General features: G+C 35.9%; 1 protein-coding gene across 3 annotated transcripts in view; it reads left to right on the forward strand.

Annotated features, from left to right (window-relative positions):
• Positions 1 to 15,180, forward strand: part of prickle1a (prickle homolog 1a) — a 61,159-nt gene that overhangs the window by 35,913 nt on the left and 10,066 nt on the right. Inside the window, exons 1-2 of one of the 3 annotated variants that reach the window (XM_051919678.1) lie at positions 7,565 to 7,584; positions 13,674 to 13,839. In XM_051919678.1, the coding sequence (XP_051775638.1) occupies positions 13,720 to 13,839 (120 nt within the window). In that variant the 5' untranslated portion in view covers positions 7,565 to 7,584; positions 13,674 to 13,719. Of the gene's footprint in view, positions 1 to 7,564; positions 7,585 to 13,673; positions 13,840 to 15,180 lie in introns of those variants that run through there. The other 2 variants (XM_028810793.2, XM_051919671.1) reach the window with 2 other exon arrangements.

The following is a 15,180-nucleotide window of genomic DNA, read 5'->3' on the forward strand; positions in this document are numbered from 1 at the left end:
ATCTTAAATCTAATTTATAGTTTGTAATGCCTGTTAATTATTTAATCTGCAATTTAGACCACATATTTAACTGAACAATGAAAAAATTCAAAAGTTTCATCTTTATCTAAATATATAGCAGTCTGTATATGATGACTCATTTATTCTTACAGGCTACAGTATTTTGCAGTTTCAGATTAAATAAAAATATAAGAGTTTGAGAATGTTCTGTTTTATTTTGATTTTGTAATGGTGTCTTTTTCTTTAAACATAATTTGAAGTCTTAGCAATTCGTAACTGAGGCAATGCCTTCTTTAAATATGGGCAGCATCACTAAATGGAAATGTCATGGGAAGGTCATACAAATTGTTTTCACCAAATGATTTCAGTTCTCTATTTTTCAGACGAATAGAGTATAAGCAACTATAGGTGTCAGTTTAATAGATGGACATGAAATTTCCACACTTAGTTCCGCTTGACCCTGCGGTCTCAAATGTGTATTTATTTCCCCTGTTGTGATACTTGCTTGTCCTCAGTTTTAGACTAATGGAACATTTTCTAATGAAAAGGGAATTTAAAATTAAAAAGTTTCTCTTTTAGTTAAATAATGGAAATCCAACCAGTCTTGCCCAACAACATAGATTTAAAGATTTTATAATTTTGTTGTGTTGTGAATTTGAGAGGTTTAAAAAAATTCCAACTTAAAAACATTTGCTCAACACTGTATATCCTATCAACTAGAGATTGTATATATATATGACAATCCTGCCACTAATATTTTTAAAATTATGGTAAACTTAAATCTTTTTTCCCACCCTAGCCAATGTAATTTGTCAGTCCTTCATTTGCTTGAAAAATGTACCTACCTTTGTGGGGACACAGAGTTTTTTCAACAAGATACTGGGGAAACTAAATCTATTCTCATTTATTGAATCCTTTGTCAAACAGAACTGGAAATGTAAAAATATATTTACCTAGTTACATATCCCGAGTCAAATGTCTGAAAACATAAAGCAAAATGTGCAATGGCTGAATATCACATAAGTGTAACAGTATGTGGAATATGAAAAAACAGCTTAGTATTGAAGGCTGAGAAAGCAAAGCACAACTCTGTTATACAGATCTAGTTTCCCATGCTGTCTTTTAGTTTCAGGAACCTTGGTTCTTTTACAAACACTGTAACTGTATGCAGTTTGCACAGTCTCAATTACGTTTTTCCATGTTTATTCCCACATCACCAAGGCATTTACAGTAGGTTCAATGCCAAGTTTAAACTCACCCCCTGTAAGCATGTGTTCTACAGTATGCAGCCTACCCTCCCATTGATTCATACTTTGTGACCAGTATTGCCTGAGGTGAGCTGGCACCCTGCGACTAATTAAGACATTTTTGATTAATATCCAGTATGTCCATGAGTACTTTAAATTAAAGTAACCTTTAATGGGTTAGAGTTGTATTTAGGATTGGTATCATCTTTTTTTTTTAATTGTCCCATGAATGTATATGGGAAGAAGCATCTATGAATAGTTGATATTTGGATGAATGAATGATTCATATATTTTAGTCCATTTCGGGTAAAAGTTTAGATGTACTTTATTTAAACTTCTTGAACAAAAAGAAATTAAAATCATAATACAGGCTCTCAACTGGGCTAAAAAATAGGAGCAAAAGGGAGTTTAAATAAGTACCTAAAACCTGAGGCAGGATGGTTGTTCTATTTATACACATTAAAGTACTATTACCATTTTTTACATGCAAGTCTGGTGAGCAAAGTAAATCAGTACTTCTGAAAATATGAACACTGATCATCCTTGTTATAGCATTTAACTCGTATTATTCAAAACAGATCCATCTTTGAATAGTAGTCACAACTTTATGATAGAAATCTATGCAGAATTTCTCCAAAGGATGTAGTCTTCAGCATTCTTGTCTGATTGAATATCAGATATTGTGGCTTTGCATTTTGCTCCTTACTACATATAAAAAATTCCATTTCGATAATGCTTAATTATTTTACTTTTTATAATACATGCTTTGTACCAACACAATACATATTTCATCCATCCATTTGTTTTCTGAAACTGCTTATTGAAATCTAGGCTCCTGGGGAGCTGGGATTTTTGTCAGTAGCATCAGATGCAGTGCCTGTCTCTTGCAAGACTCCTACAAGGCTAGTACAGCATTGCCATTCAGTTTCACCTGTGTGTCTTTGAGATTTGGAAAGAAAACGATGTACAAATATCATTTGAACACAAGAAAGAAGTTCAGACTTCATACAGATAGGTTTTTATTTTAAACTAGGAACCATTTAGTTTATTGAACTGTGTATTGCGTAATTTAATTGATGACTAGTTTTTCATTGTTTCATTTTCTTTAAGTTTAGAAAAGAGTAAGAGACAGGTTTGTAATAGTATTATAAAGACTGACATAAATTCCTATACTTTAAAATGAGTCTACATGTTTTTATTTTAATAGTTTATTTTTAATAATGAGTCAGTTTTTATAGATTTTTTTTGACTCACAAACTTAGACTGGCATATGGCAATGGCAGGACTCAAAACGTTTTTAGTTTTCAATTCTTGCAGTGAAAAGTGAAGTCTTTTTAAAGGTCCTTGCATTTTTAAATTCCAGGGAATACGCTATGGACAGAAGTATGTGTCCTGCGAGGTTCAATTATATGTGTTAAAGAATTTAGTTTTATGATGGGGTGTCGTTTCCTAGGCTGTCAGGACTTGTTGGGTTCAGGTGGGAAGGCTAAGCATCCGAGATTTTACAAGATGGGAGAGGTTAACACCAGGTGTGAAGCACTGCTCAACTGAATCAGCCTGCGACAGCAGAATTTGTTGCAAACAATGGATTTATGGGGTATTTGTGTTTGAAAAGATCGCATAGATAATAAAGTGTTTCCTTGAGATAGGAAAAGGGACACTGTTGCCTCCATTCTGCTTACAAACATAAGCAAGGATAAGCACCTGTCTTTATTTATCCCTTAAATCTGACATGTGATAAGGTTTGTATGCTGCAACTTGCATTTTTAAGTATCCTGCCTGACTTCAACAAAAGAATGTGATTGTTTTAGTATTTATTAGTTACACTGTATCTATTCTTAAAAAGTGCAAGGAATTTGTGGAAGAAATAGAAGAATCAAATCTTTTTGCATCTTGACTAGCATACTGCTGCTTAGCAGATGATGACTTGCACAGGATTTATCTCCAGTATTACATGTATTGCATGGAAAAAAAACTTTTTTTAAAGTGCAAAGTGAAAGTGTACCTAGTCTATGTCTATTGAGGTGGTAATGAGGCTCAGCTTTGAGCTGGATGTCTTATTATTCAACAGGAAGTAGACTGTCCTCACAAACTTGTGTGACTGTAATATATGGGAGAATAATAGACGCCAAGCAATTGATCTTGTTAAATGCAAAGGACTAAAGCAGCAGTTTTGTGATGCGTTCTGGTAAACAGTTATAGCAGTGAGTGTTGACAGCTAATAAATCTATTGGCATTTTGCCTCCTCTATTCAGTTCCGAGAGAAGAATAGTTTGGAGTATCTTGCCTGTCTCTGTAGACAAGAATAATGCTTTCTGACAACTTTATTAATGTCTGCATCACTTTCGTTCTTTTTTTCATTAAGTTGTGAGGTAATTTGTGCAGTGACTGCACAGACATCTTGGCTATAGAAAGTCTTTTCACAGATGTATAGTTCAAGTAACTTTAATTACAAAAACCTACAATTTTATTTTTATTTAAGATATAGGTTAAAATTCTGTTAGCGGTAATCAGTTGTCATTAAATACAGTATCTGTTTTAACTCCAGAGTGTTAAATGAAGTGGTCAGAATGTAGAAGTACTGTATATATAATGTTTAAACATAATGTGTGCCTTTTTTCTTACTCAGTCTAACATGGGAGAGTATGGTAGAGAATAATTAGCAACTTCACGTGTTCCATAGCTTGAGGTTGTTGCAGCTGATATAGATACCATAAAACTCACTAAAAGCTGAATTTTGCATTTATTACTTTTTCCCTTGTAACATTCTCCTTGTATATGTGAATAGCCTAATTATGCACTTCTTCTATTTTACGTTTAGAACATTAATTAACTGCACAAGATCAAACTGTAAGTTGGAAGCAGGAGTTGAATCTGTAGCCTTGTGGTGTATAGTCATCTGTCTTATCCACTAGACCACAGTGCCATTCGACTAATCTTGTAACTGCACCTTTAGGCTGAATTATTTATTTGCATAATTACCTTCATTTAATTTTACCTTTTGTGCAGCCTCACTTTATACAAATTTGCAATTTTTTGATTGTTGTAGGTTCTGCTTAAACAATTTAAACATTTTCTTGACTATAATTTCTTTTTACACAGTTATTTAATTGTTTTTTAAGAAGTTAATGTTCTACTGCTGACGATCCTTGGACATTCTGTTAAATGTTTTATCTGTGGTAGGATTTATTTGACAGCATGTTCTATATATATATATATATATATATATATGTGTATATATATATATATATATATATATATATATATATATATATATATATATATATATGTATATATATGTTTCTTCTTTTATAATGAAGCAGTCGACAAGTCAACTGTGTATTGCCCCTTTCTTTATACTGGATGTGAGAAGTAGCCTGTCTGACATTTAGTGGCTGATTTGAGTGCAAACTACTAGCCCTTTCCCACCTGAGGAAAACAAAGAAAGACCTTTGGAGAGAGCATAATCCAGGCTAACACCTAAGCTGCTTCTTAATTGCTTTCTGCCCTTATATGCAGCAATGTCTTTTGGACAGGGCTGGTTTTTTGATTGCTCAGTGCTGGTCGTCTCAGTCATTGGCATTCAGTCCTCCAGGAAGTGTTAACTGGCTGTGAACTACATCCTCACTTCTGAGTGAAATTCCAGTCAAACACTGGTTACGTTTTGCCCAAACAAGTTTTGCTTCTATTACACATTTCCCACTTTTTCCTTCCTGCACCTTTAGTTTCATTTTATATACCAACATAATTTTGAAATAAAACAAAGCCTAGTAAGACATCATGGGCTCTTGATTGAGATCATTATATTGTATGCAATAAAAAATACCATAATGTAATAGCTGCCTATTGGAAAAGTTCACCATGTCCACCATCTACAACATCAGAGTAAATCATGAATGTAGTAAACCATAAATTAAATCTGACAACCCAGAGGAAGTTAAAATCAGATACAAATCGGAAAAGGGAAGCGCAGCCCAGGAGCCACTGTTAAGCATCTCCATCTAGGAAATTGCTTGCTGCCCTCAAACCACCCACCAGAAAAACAGCAGTGGGTAGAGCGGACTTTTCTGAGACTGCAGGAAAGGTTACACCTTTTTAAATTCCAGAGGAAATAACAGTCTACAGGGTCAACTATTCTTGCCATTTTGTGGAATTTGTGCAACACATGTCAGTGTAACTGGCCAGTAGCTATAGAAATGTGAATATCTGGTAATTTCTTTGTACTGATTATTGTTTTAATCTTTCTGAATAGAGTTTTATCCTGATGAAGGTTAGGAAGAATGTCAAATTAGAAGAAATATAATGTTACATAATTTGGTTTCATATAGCTCGCTCAAAATGGCTAAAACTAATGAATACAATCTATAATGACTTTAGAGAATAATTAAAAACACACCAGTGTTTTTTATGGTCATTCACAAACTCATTTTTAGTACTTTTTCTGTGGCCAAGTAACACAGTATAACTATACGAGCATTGTTCTCTGTGAATGTTTCTTTAATGTAGTTTTAAATTCTGGTGGTATGAAGCTGTAACCATAAACATTTGGCCTGCTTCCCAGTTTCATCACAAAATGTAATCAAGTTGTGTGGAATGATGTATTGACTCAGGTTGTATGTAGCATGCATGCATCATGTATAGCATGTTATGTGTATGTAACAGATAGGCAGACAAGGCAAGACAAGTGTGGCCTGGTGGTAGACAAGAAGCAATAAGGACATAAACTATGCTTCAATGTATAATATGCAGATGTCTTTGTTTAAAAAAAATCTGTATATTTCTGTGCAAAATAAATATAATATTGTACCCAAGATTGCATTCCTCCTTTTTGTCTTGCCACAACTTGTTGTCTTTTGGCATTGTACCACAACCTCTCAGCGCCATTACAGACAAGACACATAAGTGACTTACTGGCTGAACTAAAAGTCATACTTCTGTACCCTTGTACTGCTAAGGCCTCTGGGTCTGGAGCTGTGACTACACCTTAACAAGCTCGTATAGATGCACTGATTAGCTGGTCACCTCTTGAGTTTACCACCCATTATGAAGTGCATGCCACTTTTGACACCATTGTAAAGAGAGATTGGGTTTTCCCTTAGCACCTACCTTGGTTTATCCCCTCACCTAGGATTGAAGGCCAGTTCCTTACTCATGTGCTGACTAACTAACTAACTGAAGAAGAATATTTGTAGCGCAGGTGGTTGTTTTATTTAGCTAATAGACTTGTTTTAAGAATGCTCAATATGCATTTCCTTGTTTAAATGTGCCACTCTTGGCTTCTGCCACTTCCAAGAGCATTGCAACTAAGACTGGTCTCACTCTTAGCACCTGCTACAGTATGTCCCACACCTGGGATCAAACCCAGCTGTCATGTAATCTACCCAACTGCAGACTGGACACACAAGTGTGCTAACCTATTGAACTAAAAAAAAAATTAAGCTCTTGCGGCTTAGTATTGTTAAAATAGATATCATATTCAATTCTGGAATATGCAGAGTTAAAGCCTGACTTTATTGCAGAATTTAAACTAGTTGGTTTTCGTTTACAGTAATATTGTTTAATTTTTTGTTAATGACCTCATGTGGGTTTAGTGGTCTGCTGATGGTACATGTTAGAATGTTGTCTTGGTTTTGAGATGAATAAGTGGTGGTCCTAGAATAATTTAAAAAGACCAAAGCTGGAATGGGTTACTTTTTAAAAGTCTTTCAACAGCTGTCAGTGATAAGTGGGTGGTTTTCCCATTTTGAAAGATAATCCTTTTATCTGCAATTTCTTGTTTCTCTATCAGATAATCTGGTAATTAGGAAAAACAACATGCTTTATTCAGAAAGGGTTAAGCTGCTTGAAAGTAGGCTCTTTGTTAAGGGTCCTATAATACAGATACATTTGTAATTTGATACGTTGTATCTGTCTGGCTTTTGTACTATAAACAATGAATAATTAGAGGAAAAAAAGTCTTTTGGCCGCTTTTTATTTTTGGGCTTGTTTTTGTTTTGCTCTGCTTCTGCCCCTCCTAGTACTTTTACAGTGAAGCAAGCAATCCCGCAAGTATAAGGTTTTTGGGCTGGCTGTTGGAATGAATTCTAGGGATTCATATGTTAATGATCTCTTCAAATTCACAGGAGTCTTGTTAAACTATTCTGGGACAATAGTATAGACTTGCTGACATCATTGTTAACTGGGGAAGTAGGAGATGATTTTTAGCAGCTAGCTCTTCAGGCATTCATTCAAGCATTTGTAAGGAGGAAGAGAGTGTGTATGAAAGTCTCTGGAGGAGTTGATCACTGGATGTGCCTTTGGAGCAGTGGCTGATTAGCAGAAGAACTAGAGAAATGAGGTAATACTACATACATTGCAATGTTATTTATTTGTAGGGGGCAAAAGTTTACTTTTTGATTTTTTTTGATTTTATTATGCTGCATGTTAAAATGTTTATCTGATTTGAAGACACATGAACATTGACATCTGCATATGTAAAGTTATTTTGTTCAGAAATTATTCAGTTTTGCTGTGCCTCATGTCATTTTTCCAGAGTAAGCATAATGCAGCAGCACAGTTAAAAGCTTTGCTGTTTACTTTTTTTTTTTTTCATTTGTATGTTTGACTGAATTAAGGGAGGAAAGGACAGCCGTATTCTTTGGATCTTTTGTAATGGAATTAGCTGCAAGCTTTGACTTAGGCGCTTTTGGGAGGGGAAAGATCTTTCCTGGAATTGCACCCTTGTGTGTCTCCGGGACTCCTGTTGTGTATTGAAGTGCGGCTGGGGAGGGCATTTCTCTTTTGCTGCACAGAGGGAGTGGTCAGGGTTCACTGCATGGGCTAGAGGTGACGGAAGTCGGCAGTGCTGGTAGCCATCTGGGTTTGCCGTTCTTCTCAGTGGAGTGTTTGTACAGGCTGCCCTGTAAGTGCTGGGGGTGTGCTGACAGCTTGAATATGGCACTAAACTTGAAGCAAGGATAAAGCACACACAGGCTGCTGCCTGGACAGACATGTCTTTTACATTTGTTGAGTTAAACCAGGGAAACCTGTACACTGGAGAAGACAATCCAGACGTCATGCACTTTCTCCCATGAGAAAGAGTTTTGTTGAAGAAAGACATAGTAATAAAGGTAAGAGCTCATTGTGTGCTAGATTAAGTTTTATACCAGATTAACCTTTTCTTCAGTTTTCTCTATAACAATTAATTGATATGTCAATTATTTGCTTCTCTCTGAATTTGCTTTAGGTAGTTTGATTGTTTCATACCATAATACTGAATATAAAGTTGTTTATCCCTTACAACGTTTAAATTGAAACTGCTCTAGATGAGCAACAGCTTGAATTCTCAGTTGTCCTGAATCAAACCAAAAGAAATACACACTGTCCACCAGGAGGGAATTGCACAAAAGTAGACGGAGCAATTTAAGTCTCACAGGTATAGATGTCCGTCGAGAATTTTGGAAGACTTTCACATGTTTATTCAGAATCTAAATATAATTAACGTATGTAGCAATAGCATCCATTCTGGCTTAAGATAAATTAAAAGTTTATTTTACATTAACTAAAATAGCTCCTAATATATTTTTTATACAGTAATTGTAAATGGTCAGACTGGATTAACCTCCTCTGTCAGCTGTGTCCTTGAAAATTAATTTCTTGGATGTGGGATTTCTTTGTCCGTGCCAGAAAGTGATGAAATGAGGCACTGAATATACTGAAGTGTAATTATGCTACTGTGTTTAAGCGCAGAATATGTAACAAAATAAATAATTGTAAGTTGCGTAAATAGATTGTGGAGGGTAGTCAAATGAAGCTTTCTCCAAGGGGACCCAATGAAAGAAGTCTGAATAAATAAATAGCATGATAAAAAACTTCAGATCCCTGCTCATTAGTTGCTTTTATGTCTCTCTCTGTGGTATGTTTTAGAGGTAAGAGTGAGACAGCTACAGCACACTGAGGTGGCCTGAGCTGACCCTTTTGTCTGCTTTAATTAGCTCTGGGTTTCGTTCCAGGTATATTTGATGTCACTTGCTGTGCACCATAAAACCAAGTTGCTGTTAGAAGTTTTATTACAGTAGCCGGGGGAGGAGGGGCTAGTGTAGGTTGTAAATGTTAAGATACACAGCGGGCATAAAGTTTTTGGCCTAATAGCGGAAATCGTTCAGGAGTTGTTGCATGGTTATTTTTTAATTAACTTGACTTGTTATACTGATAGACGTGCTGCTTGTTGAATTGAATAATACCTTGCTCATGCCAGACATTTAATTTAACAGAGGTTTAAAAGAGGTTCACACCCATGACTTCAACTGCATACTAAATCAAATGAACAAAAGTTGTAAAGTAGTCTAATGTAAAAGAGGCTTTGTTTCATATCCTATAGTACTCTACAGCGAATGAAGGACAAGACCCTTTAAATGAAAGCTGTTTTTCAGGTTTGTCTGTATCTGAAGTAAGAAGAATAAAGAAGTAATTTTTATGTTGGTGTATATGACAATATGCAAAAAGTTTCATGTTTTTCAGTTATTGAAGGGGACGGCACAGTGGGTAGCGCTGCTGCCTCGCAGTTAGGAGACCTGGGTTTACTTCCCGGGTCCTCCCTGAGTGGAGTTTGCATGTTCTCCCCGTGTCTGTGTGAGTTTCCTCCGGGTGCTCCGGTTTCCTCCCACAATCCAAAGACGTGAAGGTTAGGTGGACTGGTGATTCTAAATTGTCCCTAGTGTGTGCGTGCCCTGCGGTGGGCTGGCACCCTGCCTGGGGTTTGTTTCCTGCCTTGCGCCCTGTGTTGGCTGGGATTGGCTCCAGCAGTCCCCCGTGACCCTGTGGTTGGGATACAGCGGGTTGGATAATGGATGGATGGAGTTATTGAAGGCCCACTTGTCAACCCAAAATCCTGACAAAAATTAGTACATTGAAATAAGCAGGGTAATTTCTTTTTTTTTTTGTTTTGTTTTTTTTTTGTTTTTTTTAATTAATCAACCTGTATTAGTTATAGTCCGGATACTTGCCCCGGCTAATTATGATCTTGGCAACTTATTTTTAAATTGTCCTCTCCTTATGCTACTGAATTGTTGGTCAGCTGCTCCTACATCAAGCTACCTTTGGGTTGTGGAACTTTATGTGATATGCATCTTGTATTCCCTAAAGTCCTGTTAACAAGTGGTGTTACAAAGAGAAGCTGTTAAACAGTTTACCCCATAAGACACCGCTGAGCAGCAGGGGGTGATCAGAGAGGTGTGGCACTCATGAGTAGCTGGTTGCAGAATCCATGACCTCAAAAAAAAAAAAAAAAAAGGACGTGTGGTCATTTTACAAGTTTTAAGATCAATACAAATGGAGTAGTGACTTGAGGATATTTAGGTTTCTTAGGGATATCTCTCTAATCCTGATCTAATCTTTCAAAGACCTAATGGGTCTAGTTCAGGAAAGGCCGGTAATTATATACTCCTGTTTATCAGGATTGAAAGGGTGAATAATCCTGTTACTTTGCAATTTCCTTTTTAAGTACTTGAATCATGAGCAGAATCTTGATTTGTAAGGCGTTTTATAGCGGTGCTTAAATTAAATTCTCAATATTACCTGTGTGTGTATTGTGAGCAAGATGTTATGTCACTTTTTGGTTATTCTTTTGTTAGGCAAATTAAATTAAAATGCAGATACCCACACAATTAAACAGGTTGATATTTGATTTGTTCAATGGCCAGAGACCAATGGCTTTGCCAATAATGTCTACTTTTTGTTATGATTACTTCTAGTTTGCCCCATCAAGCATTACTAAAGAGTCAGAGAAAATCCATTTTATACACAATCACACAAATAAATGCAGAAGGCACTTCAAAAATCCACCAAGTGTGAGCTCAGCAAAATAAGACTGGTGAATTTTATTTTAGAAGCTTTGTCATCAAAGTTAACAGAGAGGCTTTATCTGATTAGTTTTCTCAGCTGTTGGGGTTACCTTCTGTGCTTTGCTGGCCACTACACACAGCTTTTTCTTTTTGTGAAGACTCTTACTGAATGCTTGTTGTGACTTTTTGAGGAATGGGTGCAACTGTAAAAGCATACATCTTTTCAAGGTCTGCCATGTGCCAAAATATAGTCAGCAGTTTGAGATGCATTTTGTTTCGTAGATGTTCAGGAGCTTTAATTTTTTCTGCAAGTTAAACTGACCAGAATAACAAGATACAGCACAGATAAAAAAAAATATTTAAGCATGAAGAGTTTTCTTTGAATATTTGAACAACTAGTTCTTGAGGCAGGCTTTGGGTTCTGCTAGGGCTTCATAACAGCTGTGCCATCTCTGTCCATTGAAAACTGGTGTAAATGAAAACATTTATTTCCTATGCAGTGTTTCCAGTTTTACTCTTAAAGTTTGGTTGGCCGTGATATTTAAACAGGCTAGTAGAACTTTGTTCAGTGGAACAGTTATTTCAAACATATGGGAGAAAACGTATCACCAAACAAACATCGAAACTGCCAATTTTATTCATAGTGGTATTTTACAATGAAGGTGATGACCTGTAATCATTTCATTTGGAAAGTCCTTCTGGTGCTGGCAGATGAGAATAAAGCTGGAAACCGAAGAGGGGGTCTTACAAGTGCTGATTCTACATCAATTTCAAAAGCACACAAATGATGTAAAGTTAAATTCCTAACCTTTATCAAAGCAAACGAAGGCTTAATTCTCATCTTCATATACTCATAGCAAATTTGTTTTTAATGGTAACACTTTAGTTTAGGTACTGCACAAATGCCTCCATTACTCATTTGCCATTATGTAACCTGAACTTAACATTTACTTGTTGGGTCTCCAGAACACTTACAGAGCATCAGTGAAGTGTTCATTCATCTCTGCAATGTGACCTACAAGCAGAACTTCATTTTGGAGTGGTCTGACGTGGCTTAACACAGACACATTTCTCTTGATATTATGTAAAGAGGAAGGCCTAAGCAAAGGTTTATGGATGTAGTGATAGAGGACATGTAGATAATGGGTGTAACAGAACAAGTTGCAGAGGACAGAAATATATGGAAGAAGATGATCTGCTGTGGCAACCCCTAATGGGAGCAGCCAAAAGAAGAAGAAGAAGTGTAAGACCTGTGATCACTTCACATTAACAAGTCATTTTACCATCTTGACAATATGCCACACTGCACAGAGATGAATAACCAATCTACTGGTGTTTTGAAAATGTTATGAAGACCAGAAGCCTTTGGTAAGGCCATACAACATTAAAAGTGTTAATGAGTAATAGATGCATTTTTACAGTACCTAAACTGTTACATTGTTTTCACTTGCTTCTATAAGGCTCTATACTGTCATCTTTATTGTTGTTGATGTATTGTTGTGAAGTATTTTTCTTTGTAAAATTTTGTGTGAAGGGTGATATATAAAAAGAGTTTCTACTCACTACTTAATAGGGGATGAGCATTTCAAATAGTTTTGTATTTGGATGGCGTACATTAGGAGGATTTTCAGTACTCAGAAAAAGAGAAATTATTTAATTTGTTTTAAAGGGCTGCAAGGACTTCTCCCATGACATGTGATGAGATGCAGTTTCATGAAAAAGTATCTCTGCTTCTCTAAATTTGGATGTCAGTAAGTTAGCTGTCTCTAGTGTATCTTGTGTGAGGGGATTCACTATTGGTGCCTCTGACGATTCGGTCAAACCTGCAAATTTGAATATTTCAGGCATAAGAACTGTTGTGGCATCCTTCTCTTTTGGAGGAAATGATGCCACTTGCAATTCAGTTTTCATCAACTGCTAAATGCAAGTATGTTAGTTTTGTTTTGATATAATGAAAAAATGAAACAGTTTTTCCAAACCTTTCTTTTTGTATACTCAAAATAACATTTTTTTAAATTAAAGTTTAAGGTCAGATTTTTAAATAATTAATTATTCCTACCCAAGCTTACAATATAGTGTGCTTATTTTTTGGATTTCTTTGATGGGATCTATAGGTAGTGTTGTGGAGGGTTGATGTTTAAACAGATTGCTTTTTGCTAGCAAATTTAATTAAATTTAATCTGAGAGAACACAAGAATTAACTGAAACCATGAGTGGCGATTACTGCTTTGATTTGGAGAGTTACAAAAGTAAGTGGAATGCACAACGTTGCCACTTAGTTCTCGTGGGAAGAAACTGTAGCCACATAATTTTCAAAAAAGTGCAGTGTAGCAGAAAAAATACAATATTTAAAAAAGAAAACCGCAATAAAACTTTAGCACAGCCTACCATAAGTGCCAAAATATCTATATATTAAGATTTCTATAAGAGAGGTGATACAACTATGTTACCTGTTGCTGTCTTAAATAAAATGAAAACTGTCCAACCTGGCTATTTTGTTCACTTAAAGACAGGATATTGAATTTTGAGAATATGGAACTGCATTTCTTTGCCAACTTTTTTTTGGCCTCAAAAGGTAAAAGTGTCAATTCCTTTTCTTTCTTAGGTAGGAGTTACATTTGAAGAAACTGAAAAAAGAAGAGGTTTCTAAAATGGACCAGAAAGTAAGCAAACTCACACTTGGATTCCAGCGTAGCTCTACATCTGATGATGATTCTGGATGCGCCATGGAAGAATATGCTTGGGTTCCCCCAGGGCTCCGACCAGAACAGGTAAAAAGGGAGAACATACAGTATTTGTCACTGCTGTGGCATCAGTTTTGAAATTTTGTTTCATAAGGTTTGATTGTTTTGCTAATTGGCCAGTAATGCTATCTCCCTGACTGGTCACATGCTTGTAGTAACTCTAGGGCGGAGGTGCTTGCTGCAGTACAAAAAAAACCAAAAAAAGTACATTTCTCATTTATGAACACTCAGACAATATTTATTAATGAGCACCCAAATTCTGCAATAATCTCATAAAGAGTTCAAAGAGAGTTAAATGAAGGAAAGCTTGTGACGAAACAGTTTATATTTTATTTTAATAAAAATATTTTTTCACAAATTTGTCCAAAACGTACTAACTTTTATTAACCTTACAGTCACATTTATCCTGTTCAGTTACAGAAATCAATTCCAGAATTAAGTGATAACATGTCTTATAATCCGCATACGAGAGATGTTCTGAAATTTAACTGAACATTATTTTACTAAATCAAGTGTTTAAGAAATGAAACGCCAAAGTCATCAGCTGAAAGTAAGACTGGTTCATCATAGGCACATGCTGTGACTCGTCTTCAGCCTTGGAATAAACCCTGGCCAAAGCATTTACAGCCCTGCTGTGGACCAAAAGTGCTCATCTTTAGCCCAAATGGCTACTATCAGCTTCTGTAAAAATTGATGCTGCCACAGCATCATTGCATGTTTGCATATGGAACTCCCGATTTGTTGATGCATCATTCCCAAATCCTACATTTGTGTAACTTTTCTGACAGTTATGAAATCTCTGGACAAGCGCATAAACTTTTAATTCTTTGAGCAGGTGGGTCTATTTTTTATATAGCTTTTCTCTATAGCATTTTTAGCACCAGGTACTGTGCTTGTTTTACTGCTACTGTTACTATTGATTTGCGGAAACAGCGTGGTTAACCCAAATGTTAAGCAGCTGGAATTCCACACTTTTGTCTTAATAAGAAAAGAGAAATTGATGTTTAGAATGGGTCGGGTTAATAAAAAACCTTCCAGTTCTGTGGCTGGTAACATCTGTGTTTAGTTACGTAGAAGCAGCTGTTGCCAAAATTAGTATTTATTAGGTGTTGGGTGGTGGACACCATAATTAATGAGACCTTGACTTCTCTGTAGCTACTCTGTGCGAGATCTGTCATCAGAGTTTGAAAGCATGCATTTTTAACATCCTGCTTCTACTCAATTAGTAAAAGACAGCACCGTTTTCAAAAGCCTAATGATTTGCAGTAACAATATTTCACAAACCAGCTTTTCACTTCAAAGGAGAAAATTTAAGTGTTGATATACAAAGAAAGCCTTTCCAAACACAGCACTATGTTACATTATTTT

This window comes from Erpetoichthys calabaricus, chromosome 1, assembly GCF_900747795.2.
Source record: "Erpetoichthys calabaricus chromosome 1, fErpCal1.3, whole genome shotgun sequence".
In the NCBI taxonomy this organism is placed as follows: Eukaryota; Metazoa; Chordata; class Cladistia; order Polypteriformes; family Polypteridae; genus Erpetoichthys; species Erpetoichthys calabaricus.